This window comes from Sinohyriopsis cumingii, chromosome 6 (genome assembly GCF_028554795.1).
Source record: "Sinohyriopsis cumingii isolate HCF-2022 chromosome 6, ASM2855479v2, whole genome shotgun sequence".
Classification (NCBI taxonomy): Eukaryota; Metazoa; Mollusca; class Bivalvia; order Unionida; family Unionidae; genus Sinohyriopsis; species Sinohyriopsis cumingii.
Window position 1 is genome coordinate 50,055,565 of NC_142966.1, and position 24,185 is coordinate 50,079,749.

The 24,185-nt window shown below is 35.5% G+C and overlaps 1 protein-coding gene across 1 annotated transcript; it reads right to left on the reverse strand.

Moving 5' to 3' along the window:
- Positions 1–286: 286 nt before the first annotated feature.
- LOC149796905 (protocadherin gamma-A4-like) lies at positions 287–21,704 on the reverse strand. The gene is made up of 6 exons (XM_089961562.1): positions 21,479–21,704; positions 4,372–7,156; positions 3,291–3,437; positions 2,869–2,980; positions 1,722–2,451; positions 287–1,182 (listed from the first exon to the last, which is right to left on the reverse strand). The coding sequence occupies exons 2-5, from the start codon at positions 7,084–7,086 to the stop codon at positions 1,955–1,957; spliced, it is 3,471 nt and encodes a 1,156-aa protein (XP_089817688.1). The 5' UTR covers positions 7,087–7,156; positions 21,479–21,704; the 3' UTR covers positions 287–1,182; positions 1,722–1,954.
- Between the last annotated feature and the right edge of the window lie 2,481 nt (positions 21,705–24,185).

A 24,185-nucleotide genomic window follows, 5' to 3' on the forward strand; every position in this document is an offset into this window, starting at 1 on the left:
GTAGATAGGTAGATTGATTGATTGATTGATTGATTGATATATACATAGATAGATACATAGATAGATACATAGATTGATTGATTGATTGATTGATTGATTGATTGATAAATAGATAGATAGATATATAGATGGATACATAGATAGATACATAGATAATATACAGAGTTATGGATGGAGAGGGATAGGAGAAAATGGGTAGTAAAACATTCAGCGTCAATTTGGGTTGGAATAGGAATGAAAGTCTTACTTTTTATTTATATTTCTAGCAAGCATAAAAACACAAATGTTATACATTGTTGTTTTATTCTTGCATTATTGGAGAATATTCATTGCACATTAAATATAACAGCTGTAGTCAGAGACCTGTGACTTGGAACATAAGAAAAACGTATAAAATCCACCATTGTGTGAAATCTTATTCATGTAAATTACCTATAAAATTTTGGTCAATATGTTTATGATAGATACAGCTTTGGAAACGTGCAACTTGAGTCATACTCAAGTTAATACATGTGCCCTGTAAACAACAAAGTCTTCAAAAAAAGCAAACAATGTTATTGGTAGATTAAACACATTAGGGAGAACAGCTTACAATGTTATTCTGCTTATAATTCAAATTTCATTGATTCATTTCATCTCCATAAATATATTGAATTCGTGTCCTATAACGGCCCATGCATCCATTATCTATGCCTTATGGATCAACTTACACATGAAGTACGTACCGTGTTCTAGCGACTTATAAAAACACTTGATTTGGATATAATAGAGACATTTTTGAAATCTATTGCACGTGCAGTTTGTGATGAAAAAATAGAAATAATGTAATGTCTCATAAAATTGAACTATACTTTTTTGAGTCCATATTTATCAACGTAACATTATGTTTGTCCATAAAACAAGTATTTCGTACATTTAGTAGCAAAATCAACAGGTTTCAGAATATTTACAACACAGTGGTTACTGATACATGATTCTTCATTGGTTCGCGAGTTTGAGAAGAGAATATAATCTATCCAGTCTCCGTACAGTAATAAAAAGAGACAGTAACGAAGCAATGTCATTTTCAAATCGTTTTCATGACAAATATTTGAACAGACTAATGAACCGGATGTCCTCGGTTTCTTCGTTTCCAGAAATAATTATCCCTTTAGTCAAAAGTTATCTTCTGCACAATGGTTCCTGAAAAGTAAAGATTATTATTATTATTATTATTATTATTATTATTATTGATGGTGCTGTGATATTGTTATTGTTGCTAATGCTAATGCTTTTGTAGTGTCTGTATCATGTAATTTTGAATTTTCTACGATGTGAAACTGGTATAACTTTAACATACAGTTTAGGGATAAAAGGCGGTTAAAGCAACTGTACAAATTCGTTGTGACACTCGTTGGCAATGTACGTCCCCTTATTGTCTTTGAAAACGTACGGTGTTAAAGAGCCATCTTCTATATCACATGGAAATTATTATTATGTTTTTAAATAATCCGCAGATGCAAAGTTTTGTTTATTGCAAATACACCTACCATTAGAATGTCTGACAAAAAGAAACAGAAACAAAAAGAAAGGCCAAGAAAAAACGAGATACCGTTACGATATGTATCTATTTTACAAAACTCGGAAATGGCAGAATTGGGAAATGACAGTATTGAAGAAAACAACTAGTATTACTGTGCAAAGTAAAAACGTTATATTAGTCAATAAAGAAGTATGCTCACCTGGAATTAGAGGTCTTGATTGTAGTTTTCGAGGATAATCTTTGTACTTCGTCTGAAACCTGACATCCAGAGGGATTCCTTCGTTCTTGTTAGTCGTTATAGAATTTAGTAAACTGAGCAAAACATATTCCATGACACAACAACATTTCAAAAAAGAACAAAATGCCCGCTTTCAGTATGACATAAACAATTTATCACAGATTTTGTTTTTGGTTTGCAGGAAGTAGGTTTATTCACACAACAAGATCTTTGCTTTTTGAAAATAAATCTGCATCTAATTCATCGGGGTCCAACGTGTAGCTACCAGAAGTCGTGGTGGAGACATCATCATCAACAGACCTGGTGCTTGTGCTATCATGGCGAATACGAAAAGGCACGCCACCACTTAAGAGCATGCCTGGAACTGTATATAGATTCGTCCATGTGTCCCTGTTACTGTCACAATTTCCACATTGGAGTTCTGATTTTTGACTATTTTCATATGCACTAGGATACAGAGTTTGATTCCTCATCGGGATATATGGGGGCTGGGAACTTTCAGTATTAAGTTTGCTGTGGATTCCGACCGTTGTATGTCCAGAATTTTGAGCTGTAGATAAAGTGTTGCGAAAAGAATCATTTTCGTGACTTCTGTGTGGATCGGCTTGATGCTGGGCATAGTTGTTTTGGAATGACACTTGCTTGTGGGATTTATTTTTTAATTCTGGGTATACGAATGAACTTGGGTTGTCTGAAAGTAACAATAAAAAAATTATGAATGAGTTAATTATCTTTATCATCGCGCTTTATTATTGTGTTGCGTCTTTTATAGATTACGTTACATAACAACCAACAAGCTGTTTTTTTATTTATTCTTGATATACCTTTTTGATAAATATAACGGTCCAGTGGTTACAAAATTAGTGCTTATTTCTGTTGTACTGTGCTTTTTGTTTCTAGAGTACCGTATTGATTTTTGAAGATATTTTCCCGTAATTTTAACCTTTCTTCAACTTGTTGTCAGTTTTCAATACTTATCTACAATGAATGCAATTCATACATTGTGCATGTTATTTTCACAAACATATTTTTTTCGGTACCTAATTGAAACATCCCTCAGACACTGCTATAGTTGAAACTTAAAGATATAAATTTCACTTCTTCCTACCTGCTGCCGGGGAAATGTTGGAGTCTCCATCTTCACTGCCACCCCGCCCACTATCGCAGGTAATCGTCTCCTTGGACGTCTCACTGTCATCATCGCCTGGTCTTGGATGATTCTGAAGTAGAGATATATATTGTACAAGTTGTGTTGGCAATATTGGTCATTGGAGCACAATTATAAATGAATGGAGGGGCAACATGCAGCGACCCTTTTCGTAAACGTCGCTGTCAATTTCTTTCACGAATCGCAAGTTGATGTAGTAGTAACGGTGCTTTGATGGTCACAATGACAATCTGTTGATGTGTCTCTTTACAATTCGGATCAGCTTTGTTAATGAGCGCTTACAATGGCAGCTTACAATGTCAGATTACATTCATGATATTATGCGAAATGGCTAGAAAGTATGCATGTTTTTTCTGACTCACCTGCTCTTCTTGATCGTGCCAGTCTTTGCTTTTGGATTCCCACAAGTACCTTTGTAGATTGGTGGCTTTTATCTGGCTGTGTAATTTGTCTGGAGAGAAAGTCCGTTGGAGAGCGCCGTTTTCTGAGAAGTCACTTCCAAGATACTTCTTTAATGAAAAAGACAATGTCTTAGTCTTACATGCATAAATATATATATCTTCTCTTCAAACACGTGCGTTTTTTACAAGGTTACAATGTGGGTGGCGAAGCGGTGGGGTTTTTTTTATTTTTTTTTTATGCTCACTGCATCAAATTTGAAAGAAAAGTACTCTTTCTGAAGATTTTATTTCAGGCACCCTGTTCCTTTTTAACCGTTTGGATATGTAGAATTGGTTCCTTGCAAATCTCGTCATGCAGATATATTTCTTTAATTTTCTTCTACTTCTGCTAAGTGTTTTATTTTTTATTTGTCGTCGTTGTCCACCTCCACCCCGTCCCTTCTTTTATTCCCCATGACAAAGGGCTTGTTTAGGCCAAAATATTGGTTGATCCCTATAAGATCCCATGCCGTTACCAATATAGCTTGCTATAATGATTAAAGTGTAATGGAGATAAACAAAGTCACCCATGACTCATTCCGTTTGTTTGATATAACCATTAATTTTGTTTTATTGTGATTTTATTGATCCTGATTTCATCACCGTAAATTTATTCCTACTTTTTTTGCATTTCATTCATCAGAATGTGTATGCTCATTTAAATTCGAATATGTGGCATAATGAAGCAACACCTGCAAACAGGTAGTCTTAAGCCTAGTTAGAGTGTGCAAAGCCCCTTCACTAATTAAAACACGATATGAACCAATTAATGTTGGAAAAATCTGCTACCCCCAGCAGACATTAATTTTACAAGCAATACTTAATATGTTGAAAATACATGTGAAAAAATATATGCATATAACTTATACATAATTTTTGCACTTGAAGTAAAGGTTATCCATGATCCACAAACACTGCATATGTAAATTATATAAATTTAGTGTGTGAATAACTATAATAAATTATTTGTATTAGAAAATATCACAACAAACGCTTTAATTACCTTTATCTGAAAGCCATGTTCAGATTGCGGGTTAATCACGTTTTCATCACTTCCGGTGACTCCTTTATTGACCCTGGTTTTCTCCAATGAAAAGCTGACTTCCTTTCTCTTCTGCTGAAAGCAGTTGATCTCGTCCGCGATCTCGTTTTCTTGGGTCAGGTCCAGGGATCCAGATCCAGACGATACTCCGCTGTCCGAGTACTGTGAAGGGAGACCCACTTCTGGCGCATGCTTTCTTCGGTCCAGGTTTCTCAGAAACAATATTACCCCAACTATAGCCACAGCGAATAGCACAGTTGATATGACAACAACGACGGCGATAATGATGTATTTATTGTCCTCTGTAATTCCAATCTTCATCATATCTGTGGCATTTCGGTAAACCAGTTTAATATTAAGAATGATAGTGGCATTCAAAGGTGGATTACCAAGGTCCTTCACTACGATAACAAGAGTCACGGTTCTGTCGTATTGGATATCTAATATTTTATCGACATATATCGAACCAGAGTATAGGTCAATACCGAAAATTTCAAACTCATTCCCCTGGGAAATGTAATAACGCAGAGTTCCGTTCTCCCCCTCATCAATATCGTGCGCTGAAACGTTTGCAACACTTTGTAATAATTCTGTAGGATAGAGAATGGTTACTGTGTTGTTAATGTTGTTAACATTTTGGATTATAGGTGGGTTGTCATTAACGTCCTCAACATGAACAATGACCACGGCGGTAGAAGACAACGGAGGTTTACCTTTGTCGGTAACCATGACGGTGATATCATAACGACTTTGTCTTTCTCTATCTAGAAGCTCTTTAGTTCTTAAAGATCCGCTCGGAAGGACTATAAATGGCAATGTGCCGCCTACATCCAACATTGAAAAGGTGAATTCAGAATTAATGCCAGCATCCATATCTACAGCTTCAATGAAGCCCAGATCCGTGCCGGCAGGTAGGTTTTCTGGAACGCTTTTACGGGCAGATGTCGTGATTATTTCTGGAGTATTATCATTTACGTCTTCTACTATAATTGTTACAACTGTAGTACCAGTTAGAGGCGGTTCACCTTTATCTATGGCCAAAGTCCGAAAATTAAATTCTGGGTCAGATTCTCTGTCAAAATTCGAAACAGATGTTATAATGCCTGTTTTGGCTTCGATAGCAACCTTTCCTGTATCCTCGGGGTGGACATAGTATTCGATGATGTTATTCAGTCCTATGTCTTTATCTGTTGCCGACACTTGTAATATTCGTGTACCAATGCTGACGTTCTCTTTAACATTAGCCACATATCGTTCACTGATAAAGACAGGGGCGTTATCGTTTATATCCATCACTCTCACTAAAAAGTTAACAGACGCACTCAGACTTGGTACACCCATGTCATGGCACGTCACTGTGACGTTATAAAGGTCTAGTATTTCTCTGTCTAATACGTTTCTTACAAGAATCATAAAACCTTTATTGGTGTACTCCTTGACGTCAAATAAATTGTTGGATACGTTACAGTAAACATCACCATTAGAACCTTTATCTGAATCCTCGACGTTAACATAGGCCACAAATGCATGTTCCTTTTCCTCCGTGACATTTACAAAGCCGATGTTTCCAGGAGACAAAAGGTTTACGTGGACAATCGGTGGGTTATTACCGGCATCCTTTAAGAAAACATTGATTTCTTTTTGTGTAAACTGGTACTGTAGGCCGTTGTCATATGCCTCGACAATGAATTTAAACTGTTCTTGCCCTTCGTAACGTAAGTCCTTAATAACGCTCACCTCACCAGTGGTTTTATTAACATAAAACATTTCCTTAATTTTGCTGACGTCCTTTTGAAGTTCCGCGATTCTGTAAGACACTCTGCCATTTTCACCCTGATCTGGATCAACCGCTTCAAGCTTTAGAATAACAGCTGATGGAGTCAGATTCTTTTCTATCGTTACGTCATAGCTATCAGACTGAAATTTCGGGGGATTGTCGTTAACGTCCTTGACAATTATCATTACATTCAGTGTTCCTGTCTTTGGCGGCACACCACCGTCTCTAGCGACCACAACCAAAAAATAACGATCTCTCGTTTCTCTGTCCAGCTTTTCCATAAGAATTAATTTTAGAACAAAGTTACCGTCGAGCGTTCTGGTTGATTCCAGTTTGAAGGTGGAATTCTCCTGCATAAGGTTATATGACTGAATTGAATTGTTCCCCCAAGTATCTTTGTCACTGGCACTTTTTACACGAAATTCATAACCTATATTTACTCCCTCTGATATTTCGAATTCAGTTGAATTTTCGGGAAAGACGGGTGCATTATCGTTTATATCTTCGATGGTAACGTTAACAGATATAATTGTGAAGAAGGGTCGATCCGCCGTTACGGCTACGTCCAACTCTTTCACGCAGTCTACAGAAAATTCGCACACGGTTTCCCTATCGATAACCAGAGCTGTTGTTAAAACTCCAGTCGTGTGATTGATTCTAAAGTAAGATTTGTCTGGTTTAGAATCGAGGAAATTAAATATCAAACCTGCCCTATCCTGTTGCGATATTCTCTGAAAAAGTCCTGATTTTACTGCTGTATTTCCGACTTCGTATCCTTCTGGCATCTCTTCATCAATCACGAAACTAATTTTAATAGGATCCGTCGCTGCAGCATGACAACATGGCAAATACCCCAGGGCAGCACAAAAGGCGACGACGAGGGTGACGGGGTGGACCATCTCGAAACTTGTGAGGTTGGCTTGTTTTATTCCCTTACTTAATGGACCATCACCAAAATTTGTCCTGAAACTGAACGTAAAACTTTTGATATAAAGATAAGTAAACGAAATAGAATATATATATATATATATATATATATATATATATATATATATATATATATATATATATATATATATATATATATATATATATATATATATATATATATATGGTTAATTGACTACTTAAAACAATTAAACATAATGTGAAAACTACAATCCCACTTTCGATCCATCTCAATGCACCCACACTTCAGACACGCGTTATACATGTCTTGATGTGCTCGCCTGTACTTACACTTTAGAAGAAAATTACTTACCAAAATGGGCACAAACAACTGAAAAATAACTAATTTTATCACCGAGACAAACAAAATACTGTCCGTAGACATTTACAGATCCAAAGACCAATTTGACCATGGTCCATCTAGCAGTACATTGCCCCGACTAAACGCAAGCTGGGTAATAATATCTCCCGCACCTTTGTTATGTACACCTGTCACTCCTAATAAGGATATTTACCTTTATCTCGGATTAATTCGCAATCGGTTGTACAAATTTATCAACACATTACTGGATTATTTGTGAATGTTTATAAACTGCGGGTGGATTCAAGCGTTGTTGTTGCAAGTGTAAGAGCTTTGCAAAGCTGATCAGAACGAATCCGGCACAGAAGAGAACCCATTGTTCCAGTGTTTAAAATCAACACCTCTTTGACAATAAATTTTAAATGTGTAAATATTGAATCGGAAAAGAAAGGGACGGGTACCCGGGGCACGAGGGTTATTACAATGAATGGAACCTAATACTTTTGAAAAGAGAGTTAATAAATGACTATAGTGTCCCAGTCACTCAAAGCACTGCGGAACCAGTCTCCACAAATCATTTTGAGCACACCTCTTTTTGTTTCGGAAACCTTACTTACGACGGCCGCTGTGATGTTTAATTACAGATGTTTATAGGACAGGTCGAGGCGAATTAAATTAAATTAAAATTATATCCATAAAGATTACCGCAATGTCACTTCGGAACGTGATAGCTAAAGAATTTGTTAAATCTCATTCACAACCTTAAATTTAATGTTAAGTGGAATCCTGACATTCTGTGCTCATTTGCTGGTGGGTAAGTTTGGCAAGATGCTTGAGGTAAGGTTCTTAAGATGCTGGTGGGTATAATTGGTAAGATGATGATCGGTAGGATTGGTAATATGCTAGTGGACAGGATTGGTAAGATGCTGGTGGGTAAGATTGGTAAGATGCTGGTGGGTAGGTTTGGTAAGATGCTGGCAGTTAGGATTGGTAAGACGCTAGTGGGTAGGATTAGTAAGATTGTAGTGGGTAGAACTGGTAAGATGTTGGTGGGTAGGTTTGGTAAGATGCTGATGGGTAGGATTGGTAAGACGCTGGTGGGTAGGACTGGTAAGACGCTGGTAGGTAGGTAGGTAGGTTGGTAAGATGCTGGTGGGTAGGTATGAAAAGACGCTGTTGAATAGGTTTGGTAAGATGCTGGTGGGTAGGGTTGGTAAGACACTGGTGGGTATGATTTATATGATGCTGGTGGTTAGGATTGGTAATATGCTAGTGGGTAGGGTTGGTAAGACGGTGGTGAGCAGGTTTAGTAAGATGTTGTTGGGCAGGTTTTCGACTGCCTGAGAGGGGATCTACGTCTTATACAAAATATTAATTTCAAGAATTAAGCAGAAGATACAAAATGATTTGATAGAAGAAATGAAAATTATTGCAAAGAAATGCACATCACGCCCTATTTTCAAACACGCCTGAATACTGTCTTGCTGTTATTTTCCTTCACTATTGGTGTGGCCTTCTAAATTCTTACACTGATTTAAAGTTTATTACAATGATCTTCACACGACTATTTGTTGTTGCCCTTCGACTCCTATTCTGTAAGTTAAATATATGTTTACAGCATTATTCCGAATAAACTTATTCCCCTAAGCAGCCCTATAATTTGCTATATCAATGATCGGATCTTGCCATTGTGCTCTGCTTCGATGTTGATTGTTTCGGTACCGTTGATGAAATGTCTACATTTACAGAACTATAAATTACCCATGAGATACATTCGCTCAGACAATTAAACTGTTTGAATGGCTTGGTAGACATTGTCTCCAATTTTTTATCTTCCGATCGACAGTATTACAGTGAGATATAAATCCGTAGAACCAGACAAAAAGAGTCATCGGCTGCTGACATGTGAATACATATTTTATTGACGCATTCTTAACGATATGCAAGTGCGCTCTTTGCCTGACTGGGTTACGAGACTCTGTTTGATATTACTGATAGCTATAATGTATTTTGTCCACCTAACGGTACGTAACCCATCAGATGACCCCGAACAACCCGGACCGTGGATAATACTGTGAAATGTATCATTTTTAAGGGATCTGTAAACATGTTTGCAAGTTTTGAAGCATTGCAGAGAAAAAAAGAATACAGAAATATCATTTGATAGATAACATTGATAGACATAATAAGACGGCAACTCAACACGTTGTTAAGAAATATAACATCTGAAGTCTTTTATAATGGGACGCCGATTCTACCTTCTTGATTATCTATCACTATTTCTATGCCAATACTCAGTATATAATGGTCTGGATAGACGTGTACAAAATAGCGTCATATACGAATATCTGGAGACAAGTCAAAACAGTCTCCATATTTCTTATGCTTGTAAAGTATTTTGAAATTCCCCAATGGCACTAAATGCGAATGTAAACTTTAGCGTAGACTACATTATACATTTTTAAAATGTATTGAACGTTATGTCAGTTCTGCTCTGTAGTGCTTTACAATACCCTTAGCCTGGTTCCAAACTGTAACCATTTTTATATTGTCCTCAACGATATAGATTATCTTATTGTAGCACAGTCTAGATAATGACGAATCTAACGTACAAGACCATAAGAGTGTCTTATTATTATTATATACGACCCAAGTTTATCACATTTTAGTAGGCAATTAGACACAAAGTTTGCGTCGCGCGTTTATTTATTATATCTCAGCTGATTTTTGTGTCGTATTGACTTCTTTTGCATGATTATTTGCTAAACAATCTCTTACGAACACTCCGACACAAATATCAGGAAACCTTCAAATGCCTGTTTAAATCCTTTGGTGATAGGACAGGAAATATATAACTTGTAAACTAGATTTGGCACTTTATAAAATATTTATCATTTCAGAAACCTTCTTCATTCGGGTAATTTTAGAAGTTTTTGAAATACTAATCAAAATGCCCTTAACCAAGATTTTCCCCCGTGTTTTCTACAACGCACCCCACCCCCAAAACGATATATCAAAGGAAGAAAGAAACAGAGAACAATATTTTTTCCCCCGTGATTTCTACAAAGCACCCCCACCCACGAACGAATTATAAAAGGAAGGAAGAAAAAGAGGACAATAAAAATACGAATATATCCAAGAACAAACAGCTGTACATCCACTTCTTTGAGAATAAAATGAATCGCGCTCGCGAGCGTGAGTGTGTGTTAATAAGAAAATGTATTGTTTTTAGGTTGTACAATAAATTATAAAAAAGTTGTAATTAAATGAAAAAGAAACAGGTCTTCATTTTGTGATTGATTCACATTTGGTACATATGTTTCGTCATGTTTTTATTATTACATTTGTTTGCTATCGTAGGTGCCGTTTGACGAGGTTTTCTTTGGGTAATATCGGAAAAATACTATTATTTTGGAATAATTTATAAATTTGTACATTTCAATAATTTATAAATTTGTACATTCCCTAAGAGGTATACTTAGGAGATGTGACAAACAATTGAGAGAGGAAGAGAGGGGTGAGAAAATATCACATGTTCCAAAAATGTCAGATTATTACTATTTTAAGTAATGTATGCTATATTTCACTACAGTGACGAAAGTTGATTTATTTTTTCTTTGTTTTTCAACCGATGGAATTAAAAGATATGTCAAATTGTAGCTTCCTTTAATTTAAAGCTTGATTTAATATTTGAAGAAAAAAAGTAAATATCACCCCCACCCCCAACTTTCCTGCTGTCCTTGTCACGTTGTGCAGTGTCAGCGTGATTGCTCAGGTGTCACTAATTTTAGCTAATCCGATTACTCTATACTAATGTAGCACTTGAGAAATATCAACAAATCCATCTAATATCTCTTGAAACCAAGCTTTGTGCCAGATAGCCAATAATGCAGCCGTATCAAAAGAGATAATCGGGTTCCGCTAAAATCCCAATGCCCAAACAGCTCTATAACCCTGGTCGTATTAGGGCTTGATTCTAGAAAGAAAGAAAACTATTTCTGCCCTATGATGTGTAATTCTGTACATGGACGTGCATAAAAGTCGATTCAAAGCCGTCATTTTCTGCAACGGAATTTGCTCTTTGATAAAAGTGAAATTAGAAACAGACACTGTAGTATCCGATTGATTATTATGATCGGGGCCTCCCCTTAAATAAGGAACAATCTTAACGTTGCGGTTAGATTTCATGCATTTAAAGCAAACTTTACCTGTAGAATCAATATGTACCTGGCGTTTAAATCGACTTCTAAGAACATAAAAGATCACAGCATAATGGAATTTATCTAATAGACTACTGTGCACTACGTTATAATTTAAAGGCTTGAATTTCAAAATCTTAGTTACAGAAAAATAAAATTATTTATAAATATGCATACCTCTTTAAGTCAGCAACAACTTGGTTTGCAATTAATCATTATCCAACGTATTTGGGTCATTATTACATAAATTGTACTTATAATAGGTTGTTTTCTTTCCAACGATAACATGCATGCGAAGCCATATTGATGTTCATAATAGCTTCTTTTTATCTGTGGGTGGGTGGGTAAAAAAGACCATCAATCGTGATAACCAAGCTAGTTTTGGGGGAACATTTAATCATTTATGCCAATTATTTTCCATGATCATTATGGATTGATAATATTTTTTTCTAAATATTTATTATTAATTGTCTAGATAAATATTAACTTTTTTAGTTATTCACAAGGACTTGTCAACAGATAATACCTTCTCACAATACACAAGGTCTTTCACAATACATGAATCCAAGTCATAATATACAAATCCAAGTCACAATACACAAATCCAAGTCACAATATTCAAATTCACGTCACAATACACAAATCCACGTCACAATACACAATTCGAGTCACAATATTTTTCATTAATGATCTAGTGTGATATTTTGAATGTTCCTTACATACTCGCCTAATTCGCCGGTAGATGGGGCCCCGAGTGGCCGAGTGGTCTAAAGCGCTATTCGTCACGGATCACTGCCATCTCGCCTCTGTGTGCGTGGGTTCGAGTCTCGGATTCGGCTAATGTGGGTATGTAAGAAAGCTTGCCAGTAGCTTCTCTTGGGTCGGTGGTTCTTTCCGGGGTTTTCCCGGATTCTTCCTCCACCATTAATGCTGGCCACCATGTATAGCCTATTGTGTGCTGAAAAATGGCGTTAAACCCCACAACAACAACAACAACAAAAGCGCCGGTATATCTGGGTCTGTGTGTGTTAGGAGTAATCAGTAGAACAAAGAACGATAGACCCTGATATGCAGATGCATTATGCTACGGTAGTCTAATGGCAGACACTGATTTAAAAAAAAAAAAAATATTACTGGAATATTATGACTTAAGTTACTGTATCTTAAATTTAAGTTACTGTATCTTAAATTATTTCAGATTTCAACCCACACAGGTGCCCCCATCACCACGTTCAGAAATTTTATCGGATTTTAAGACAATAACCCATAAAAATACGAACATATTACATTTACTTGGACCACGTTTTCAAGGAATCTGTAGTTTTGTGTTCTATACACCGAGTACGCCCATAGTGAATATGTTTTTTGTGCATAAAACACCTTAGTCTGTCAAATATATATGGCATGTATACGTTTAAATACACCAATAAAGGGGAGTTATGCTAATGCGTACTACAAATCGAATTCCTCGCTTTCACAGTCTAAGGATCCCGAAAAAAAAGAGGCCAATTCAAATAAACTTTACGTTAATGGGATACTGCAGCCAGTAAAGTCCTTGACCTCTCTAGCCGGATACGTTTGGGATTTTATTCAATGCATCGTTGTTATACAAATGTTTCTAAAATGATTTGGTCATTGTTTACAATTACATACAGATATAAACAAAATATTTAATCACAAGTTTGTGCATTACTAGAGAAAACGAGGTTTTCAACTACAAAAATGTTAATTACATAAATGCAGACTTTGATGGACATTCAAACTGTAAACAGTTTTAAACAAAGCTTTCAATAGATTTTTCATATGATCACTCTGTGCCCAATCACGTCTCATATAAATTATTTCTGTTTTAATTTCATAAAATTAAAAAAATGATTAGTCAAGATTTATATATTTATCATTTCACTTTTGAAACTAATCTAGTGAATATCTGATTCTAGCAAGAAACGTCTTTCGACTTCATAGTTATAGGAGAATAGGGGATATCACGGTTAATTATGAATATCCAATCACTGGTAAGCGGCCTTTAGTTTAATAACTGTACGCTCAATCACCATAAGTGACACGTGTATTAAATTCAAGCAAATTCACAACAAATAATTGAGTGATTTAATACAAAATATGTATTGGCGCCTAAACTGTCATATTTTCATACTGGTTCAATTAAAATATTTTTTTTTTAATTCAATGCGCTTTTTTTCTGCAGCCTAGAGTGGCCTACGACAATCAAGCGATGATAGACGTTATCTTATTTGAATCAAATATGATGATTTTCAAGCTACAGATAAATAGAAAAATTACTCACGGTAAATCTGACACGTTTCAAAGCGAATTTCAATTAGAATTACCAAAACAGGTATCTGGTTTCCACAAACTTTCCTTCATATTACAGGGCAGTGCATCTACTGAGTTCATCGAGATTTGTTAGGTTTGTGTAGCTTCTCTCGAATTTATACAAACTTCGTTTATGGCTTTTCATTCGATTGCTCTCTAAAATAAGAGGGATTAGGAACTGTTTCCTTGTTGGAGCCCAATTCTGTATTAAACCTTATCCCCTCCTACTATTATAGCATCTTATCTAACTTCCCATCATTTGTTTGACCTCCCCACTTTCCTTTGATCGTTGAGTAGGAAAGCACGTGCCGGATTGTAAATATATATGGAGAGGAAACTTGGAATTTCTTCAATAAGTGAAGGGATTTAGCATAATCCAACATAAAAGGAACTCCAATGTTGTTAATGTCTCTGCAATAGGAATATGCATACCAGTTTAAGGTAATTAAATCATCCTTTTACATCAACGCTAACAAAACCATGTTTAGAAACGCAACCGTATTTTTTAAAAGAAATGACATTTTAAGGCTTTAAAAGAAACGCATGAACGTAATACGAGAAAATGTTGTGAAAAGTATGCAGGATCTTACAAAAGATGACCCTTGTTTTAAAATAAGAATAAATGCTTTTAATATCCCCTAATGTTTCTACACGTATGGCTAGATTGACCAGAAGCTGTTACAATTGTAACATGTTATTACGTAGCATCACTCCGGCATTATTTCAAGAAGCATATCTTGTTCTCCCTTTAAATTTTAAAAATGCTAAATATATTAATTTTAACTTCGTTGTCATAGAATATTGTTAATGTATGGGGTATTATTGTTTATTTGTATGTGTGGATTTTCTTTTCTTCTATTTTCTTGCCTTTGTGATAAATGTGTTTTACTTATTTTGGGGTGGGGGATAACAAATCATAGTTCCAACATATAAAATGTGCTTCAAATAGAATTAAAAATATCGTGTAGATAAAGCAAACCGTTTTATTCGAACTTTTCCATTTGCATTTAAAATGCAAACTATAAAGAAAATAGATAGACATACACAGTTCAAAAAGATGCTTGCAATGTATTTGGTCAATCAATACCCTTAGCATCATTAAATAATTCTATCCGAATAAATTTGAATACATCCAAATGTTTCAACATGAATTGGTGTTTATAATAAGTTTTTACTTATTCTTCAGTTGGCACGTGTAAGACATTCCTGTTGCCGATCAAAACCAAAATAATCTTACATTTTATATGTAGAGAACACATTTATGCCGCAAGCAACACTTTCAAGAGAGGCAGCATTCTTCATTGTTGCTTTCGAAAAGTAACTGGACTAATTTTAGGCAATTTTGTTTGTTAGGATATTATGTGATTTCAACCTTCCCTTAACTTATACGCATTCACTCACTTTGTGGTGGATTTTGTGTGCACTATGATCAACACCAGTTACACGGGATTTAGGAACATTAGGGTCACATCTTTAACACCGGGTTTTGGTTTATTATATCAAAAAGAGCGGCATCGGAGTTTAGTGTATTATGGTCATACCAATGACACGGGATTTTGGTGTAGTATGATCAACATGAGTGACACCTGAATTTGGTGCATTATTATCGCGCCAATGACAACGCTTTTTATTTTGTTTATCCTTCCATTTTTTAAAGTAAAAATATTACTTTGCAAGATTTGGGTGCATCGGTACGAAAGCGTATTAGTGCCAGCAAAGGAAAGCATATTTTCGTTATTTTCGCAGCATGAGGAAATAAAGATTTTCTTGATTTCGAAAAGATTTTAGTAATTTCTAGAATATATTTTTGAAAATATTATTCACTTATTGGCGGCAGTACACTTCATTCATCAAGAAACCGAAAATCTACTTATTTTAATAACCACCATTTAATCTCAGTTAACGAAAAAAGACAAAAGTCTCCTTTTGTAGTAAACACACTATGATAGGCAATAAAATTATACGCATGAAAATGCATATGACAAAGAAACAACTCAAATTTAAGGTTAAAAAAATGAATCTTTGCTATAACAAAATCACAATTTTCTCATATTAAAAAATCATTTGAAGTCGGCAAAAGGTTTTGAGCTTCTATCAAAAGATTTTAGTAATATATTTGTGACGAATTTCTCGAGACCCCATTATCAGCAGGAAAATATAGATTTTTTGAGAAGATAGAAGGGAGAAACATTTGTAAAAGCCACACAAATGTCAAGACTTTTCTCGCCGTTATTTGCATCAGGATTGAATAAACTACCCGGGAGAGGATATTCACTTTAGAACTGGATAATGGCGCTGACCTCCCCCCAAAAGGGTTATTATCTTTCCCGTTGACAGCAGCTCAGGCAGGATAATGGACGGCCTTCGTGATAAGAAGTAAACGAGGCGTCACTATTCGTAATGTCCCATCATATTTTTGATTTTACAATAATTTTTCCTGATGTACACACAGTTTTTGACAGTGCGTATTAGTTAATAGTTCTGTATAAATACTAAGGGAGAATCCTTTTTAAAAATATTTTTATATCGTCGACTCAAATATAAATAAATTATTTATACCTTCATTTTAGGAACTTGACGTGCCATGCTACGGTTGATTAAATTTTAGTGGAATTTTATGAGGGAAATCAACTACATTGCATTTCAGCTATGAACGACAAAATAAATAAAAAATATCACTGAGAAAGAGAGACATACAGACTAAGGACTACATGGCAGATGGGTAAGCCATGACCAAATGTGTTATCCTCGTTAAATATAGTTTATCATTATTATTATTATTACAGACAGACAAAGAGGCGTCTCAGAAAGAAATTATGTTAAGCATAAACTTACATTTAAAAGAAAACTGATTTAAAAAAAGGAATAATTTTTTTTCGCATGTTCGTAGAGATGATGTTGCATGGTATATGTACATTTTGTTTCATTAATTGCACATGGATGAAGGCGTAGAACCGAGTCATGTGTCTCTACATTCAGGGCTCCAGCCACTAATTCATTTTCCGCAGACATCAATGTTAGCGTTTGAGAAATACGGTTTTTTATTCACTAGATGGACTATTACAGAACATTCTGAATTTCTTGAATGAAGTAAGTGCAAAATTTCGAAACACTCAACATAGGGTGTTCTGTAGCATTTATTCTTGCTGAGATAAATGTCTCTAAGCGGCATAACAGTTAAAGCAACCTAAGTCGACATGCTTGCACCGAAACGACGCTTTATAATTTTAGTCTTCACAAAAAATTGAAACCGTGTCAGTCCACAGACCAAAAAGAATTGACAAAAATATCAGAAAATTAAATAAGAGAACTCCACGTTCATATTTCAGCTAATATCCGACCTAGAAGCAGGCCAGGCCCTAGGATGTGCGTGGCCCAAGGCAGCAAGCGATGAGCACGGGGCCCCAAGCAAAAAATTACATTGCCTGAAAGCGCGTGCCCAAGACGGTTGCCTCGTTCGCCTTGCCCTAGGACCGGGCCTGCCTAGAAGTATTAATTATGGTATCCAATGTTCCCCATGTAATTCGAAACCTTTTTTTTTTTTTTTGATAAAGGTTTGACCGCACAGACTTAGCAAAGATCCGTACCTTTCAACCCATTTTGGAATGAAGTCTGCATTGGAAGAAAAGTAATTAGAAATTTGTCTGAAGCATTACACTGATAATTTCCGAAATTAGTTTTAAAAAATCACAATCACACATCAAGATACCAGACCCAAATAATCTCTTTCCTTCGAATGTTCGTTGATATCCACTAAGACACTAACCCTGGGTCAGCTTGAACTGGTACAGAGACAGCTAAAGAGATCCACGTTCGAAAACACCGGTCATCTTGTCGTGTATCTGTATTTCGATCTCCCCTTGCATGTAATATTTTTTTGTCTGGTGGATCCTCTAGTTGACAGAGGTTTTATAAAGACCGGCTGTTTAGATATGTCCGTCTTACCAGAAATACAAATGTAAAATCAAATCTTAACAAAGTCGTTGGCCTCACATCGAAAATAGATTTTAACATCTTTAACCGTTATTAGTCGCTCGCATCTGACTCAGTTTTTACTGGATCATAATTTAGTACAAACCTATAAACAATGAAGAATGCAGAAATGGGAATTAAAGAGAAAACTGTTCTCTTAAGATTTAGATGAAACTAAAGCCTGCAGGATGTTTCTCTACCGTTGAAAAACTTTTCATAATTCGGAAAAGATGCCTTTCTTCCTGGTTTTATGAAGAGAAAGCCTGCAAATACCAGATTATTCTGCCGTGGCAGCAACGGAAAACTGGAACAAATGAAATGACTCCCTATCTCAAATAACCACATTCTTTATTGCATATTACACCTCCTTTCATATTCTGGCCCTCGTACTCACTTCACATCCCCATACAGGGACCCTGAGTCGTAATAAATGAAAATCCGTGAAAATGGGATTCGTCTCCAGGCTTTGACTGCACACACAACGTAGTTAAAAAAAAATATGACTGAAGCTGACATTAGTGTTTATCTGTCCTTTAATCCCCTCCAAGGGACTCCAGTGGGAGTTGAAAAGATGACAGCCACCCACCCACCCACCCTCTTACGGATGATAACCCCAGGAGGAACATGACCACGAAGTTTTGTGAATATTCATTCAACGGTTTCTCTGGAAACGTGGTTGGGGGCAGAGGGACGGATTGTTGTTGTTGTCATTATCAGCACATGACAGGATATACGTGGTGGTCTGTATATTTTGGTGGAGAAAGGACCTGGAAAAACCCGTGAAGAACCCGCTACCCACGGGAAGCTGCTGACATGTTTTCTTACATACTCACCCACATGGCTAAATCTGGGACTCGAGCCCACGTTAACAAAGGTGAGATGTGTGAAGGATCTGAAAAGGCGAGTGCCTTAGACCATTTGGCAATCGGGGACTCCGAGGATGGACTGACAAACACAGGGTATCAAAATTTCACGCTTTAGAGCGTGGGTAGAATAAAGTGGATTTACAATATATGCGTCTAGTCAAAAAGGACAGTAATCCACTAAAGTTGGTCAATATTTATGTGGCATATAGTAAGACCCAAACCTGGCTGACAAATATTTTTAAAAAAAGCTATGAGCATTCGTAACTTTACTCTGTCTGAAATTCTTTCATTACAAAATAATACATGCATGTTCTAATTTCAATCGTACAATTATTTTTTAAGTATTTGAAAAAACACCTTTCTGTCACGTTAAAGGCATGTTTCTAATCACATATCAGACTTTTTAAAATATCTTTTTGTGCATTGTTTTAAACCCGGTCTATTTTTAAATAGTATGTAGTTCCTTAAATGTTCATGCGTTGGAGGCGACACGTTTTGTTATCAAATATATGAAGAGATCATGTGTCGCCGCATCTTTGTAATGTTGACTGGTCCATTTTGTCCATACTGATAGCAATCTTTCGCCTCCTTTGGTTCCGTATAGTGATATATTTCGAACAGCTAAATTGTTTTGTTTTTAACATCCCGCGTGGCGAGAACCTAGCATTGTCTGTTTAATTGTTTGGTGATTCATTCTGAGGTGTTAAGCTGTCAGTGTGTTAAATCTTTTGGATATGACTAACGGGAGATTCTTGGAAGATAAAATATTACGCGTTATTCTTCCGATACAAAAGTATGGATACATGTTTAAAACAATAATGGATAATAAAGATGAATGATATCTTCCCTTGTTTGACTCCAAATTAATAAAGCTTATAATTTCTCAAAACTGAAAATAGCAAACTAACAATGAGCAAGCAAATTATCAAAAGTTGAATTTTTATGAAATATGACTTGCCAAAGGGTCTCTTTGTTATTTTAAGACAGAAACATCAATAGAAAAAGTAAGTGAGCTAGACGAAAATTGCAACAATGTGTGGCTGATCAAAGAGGAAGCGTAACATACATTAACTAGATGGTGATGGAAGAGGTACTTGGAATTTTGTCACCCATCATAATCTGTTAAGTTCACATTAATTAAATATACACAACTACACAATACATATAAATTATGAAAATATCTATAAAAATGACATACAATTTAAAGATTCTACTTATTGGTCTTTTTCCTGGGAAGGGGGAGGGGGATATGCCAGGCACGCAATTCTTGTCAGTAAAATTGGTCTCCTATAATCAAACCTAAAACTTATGAACTTAGTATTGCTGATATAATATTTTAAATTGAGACTTGTCTTTATATCGTGACTTGTTTTATATGGTGATTTGTTTTTTTTTAAAGTATAGTCTGAAACAGCATGTTTTGTAAAGGCTACTACATTTGTTTAAAATCACTAGTCGTGTTCTAATAACTTATGATTTTCTAACATGTTTTTTCTTATGAATCAAGAAATGTGAAAACAATGCGTCTTGAAACACATTTCTTGCACACAGTACGATCCGAGATATACAGACATAAACATTAACACAGTACGATGTGTGAGATTCATAGATATAATTGTTAGCACAGTAAAGTCCAAGATTTATAGACATAAACATTAACATAGTACAGTAACATTAACACAGTACGACATAAATATTAACACAGTACGGTAACATTAACACAGTACGACATAAACATTAACACAGTACGGTAACATTAACACAGTACGACATAAATATTAACACAGTACGATCCGAAATTCATAGATATAAATATGAGCACAGTACGGTCAAAGATTTATAGACATAAACATTAACACAGTACGGTCCGAGATTCATAGACATAAACATTAACATAGCACAGCCCAATATTTATAGACATACAGATTAACACAGTACGGTCCAAGATTTATATACATAAACATTAACATAGTACCATCCGAAATTCATAGATATATACATTAATACAGCTCGGTCCGAGATTCATAGACATATACATTAATACAGCACGGTCCGAGAATCATAGACATAAACATTAACACAGTACGGTCCGAGATTCATAGACATAAACATTAACACGGTGCGGTCCGAGAATCATAGACTAGTAGGTGTAGTAGTAGTAGTAGTAGTAGCAATGGCAGTAGTAGTTGTAGTAGTGTTAGAATTAACCTCAGCAACAGTAATATTAGCAGCAGCGAGAGCCAAACAGACGATGTATTAATCTTAGCGGTGTTATAATAATAATAATAATAATAATAATAATAATAAATTCTAAAAAATAAATAAATCATGAAAAATAAATAAACATTTAAACAGCACAATAAATGTATCATTTATTAAATGATAAATAAATTTGAGCAGACACCATAATCACTTTACTTGTATAATTATTTATATCGCAAAAATATCATGATGAAAAGGGCAACTTTTAACAATTTAGTAAAAATGAAAACAAATGAGAAGTGTCTTTTCGTCTAGCTCCATGGAACGCCACATATATGGTGGATGATATTTAGAATGTGATACTGCGGTTGATTCTTAGATGCTAACCTGTTAAGTATATATTAATACCTTCAGTACGAAAAAAAAAAACAATAACAAAAAATAAACGCACTAAAACGACATAACTTACCTGCAGGTTAAAATCGGCGTAGTAGAAAGAATCCAGGTGAGAATGAGATAGACATCGGATATCCGAATATACCAGTTGTCTTATGATACTAGGACGACTACACCACTACTATGCACTGTCACAAGTCAAGTCTTTCTAACCATTGACCTAAAATGCTACATCATATATTTTCCTTAATCAATGGAGTAACAGGGACTATTGACAATTCCAACCAATAATAGACGCATCGCATGTCACGTGATGGATGGAGGCTTGTAATCTACTCACCTGTGTGCAGAAAACTGACAGCACGTGGTCGTGATTGACGACAGCTAGGTCAAAACTATGTGTTACATAGCAGGTTAATTTTTAATATCTACGTACATGTGTTAAGGAGAATATATATCATCCTGTCTTTGGTGAATAAACACCTGAATCACCTGGGCAGATTAACCTTATGATTTCTATTAACCTCATCAGCTTTCCTATCGGATGTTAATCACATTTCATTAAATTGCTCTGGTCAATGAATTAAGATATAGACGTGAATAATAAAGACAAGAACAAAATAATAATAAGAGCTGCTTAGTATAACAATGATGACTTCTACGACGGCGGCAGCGGCAATGATGATGACGACGATTATCATGATAGGGAGGGGTTTGGTGACGACAACGATGACATATAGATTATAAAGTGACCATAAGGGTGAATTTAAAAAATATAAATATCAATTAATGTAGTAACTAAAATCTTAGAGTGACACTCAGTACGATAGCGATACCTATGAACCAATATTGAAGTAATAAAAAAGTGTGGTGACTAACAAAGTGTGTAAGGCGATATATTGTTATGATTTAGGGTCTGCTTTGATTTTGGCTCTCCTTTATAACCTACAATGTAAACGATCATTAGTTTTTATCTTAATGTCATCTCTCGCAAAATTTCTGCAACTGTGTCCTTGGTTATACCTTAAGAGTATTAATTGATACTTATTCTTGAAAAATTTGAGCTGACGTTGCTTTGATAATCGATGAAAGATAACTTCATATTTCCCGTCAGATTTAATGTATTAGTTAGATGAATCCTTTGTAGAAAACAAAATCTTTATATGCTACCCGTTCTTCACATTCTTAGTGTAATGAAATCCAAGCCTCGCAGCAAGAAGAATTGAATTTTAATCTCGTTGTGTCGGCATGTCGGTGCTAAATGCAGTCAAATGTCTATAACTGACAGTTACTTTAAATTGGTTGATCATTTATGTAGCACCAAATAAAATATGTTCTTAATAAGAACTGAATAATGAGACCGCTTCTGTGCGGATCCCGATCTTATCGAGATATTTCATAGCCAGATATCATTGGAGTATGAAAATTTATCTATACACTTTCCAATAAAGTGCCCCTGTTAATATTATCGCCGTTTTATATTTCAATTAAAAGGTATAAAGTTTCTTAATATACAAAGAACCCACCAGCTCGGAAGGCCAGCTGTAGTTTTTATTAGAGGGATAAACTGGTACAAACTCATAATACACACATATAGCCCAGTCAGACGCCTGACCTCTATTCTGCAAAGAGTCGACGAAACGTGTTGTCAAAGAGAGCAGAAACCATCTGTTAATACGGACACATTAACCTGCAAAGAGGCAGAACTTTCACGACGTCTTTACCATAAATATTGTAGAGTATGGTCATTTATTATTTACTAAAAGGATCTGGACATATCGTTTAGTTTCCTTTTTTGCGGCTGTATATGTATGTATGTATGTATGAATGCATGCATGCATGCATGCACGCACGCACGCACGTACGGATGGATGAATGTATGCACAGACGGAATGTACGCATGAAGAGATGGAATGATAGATATCGATGATGATGGTCGCACTGTTTGGTGTTAGAAATATCCATATGATACAATTGGCCAGTTATACTTTCATGTTTAAAATTTACCTGCGTGATGATAAAGGCAATAGAATGCGTGGACAGGTAACATTGATGAAATGGTTTATAAAGGCTAGTATGCATCCAATATCTGCCATTAAATTAACTTATATGGGTTCTCTATTGCTTGGTACTTAACTTTGAACTGGTGCAGATGGACATTTTTCTGACGTAATTCTAACTCCTGCAACTTTAAGGTCATACGCAGTACAAAATGAATTTACAAACATTATAGTTTAAGGATTTTATAGTTTAAAAATATGCAAAAGACAAGAATCTTGTAATACATATGACAGATCGAGTGAGATACCACATGAACTGGCTGATTACACTGGACAACAAATTTTTACAAAAGTCATGTTACTGAAATAAAATTAGTCAATTCTTATCAATTTTTTATGTGCTGAACACGAATATGACAGTCAAATTGCAAAATTGGCTCTAGTTTTTTTGTAATCTGCAAGAAATTAATGTTTACATAACGAAATGCATTCCAATAGTAAAAGGTCAACTGTAATAGCCTACCTATAAAAAATCAAGTCATTGACTACATCTTAGATTTCTTCGCCTGTCTCTTGTACAGCTGTTCGGGAGCATCTCTGAGGAGTGTCCAGCAGTAGTCAGCCAGCATTGTAGTGGACCATTTTCCCTGGTATCTTTGTTCCATTGTTGCGATATCTTGATGAAAACGTTCGCCGTGTTCATCACTAACAATACCACAGTTGCTAGGAAAGAAATCCAAATGGGAATGAAGGAAGTGAATCTTTAGAGACATATTGCAG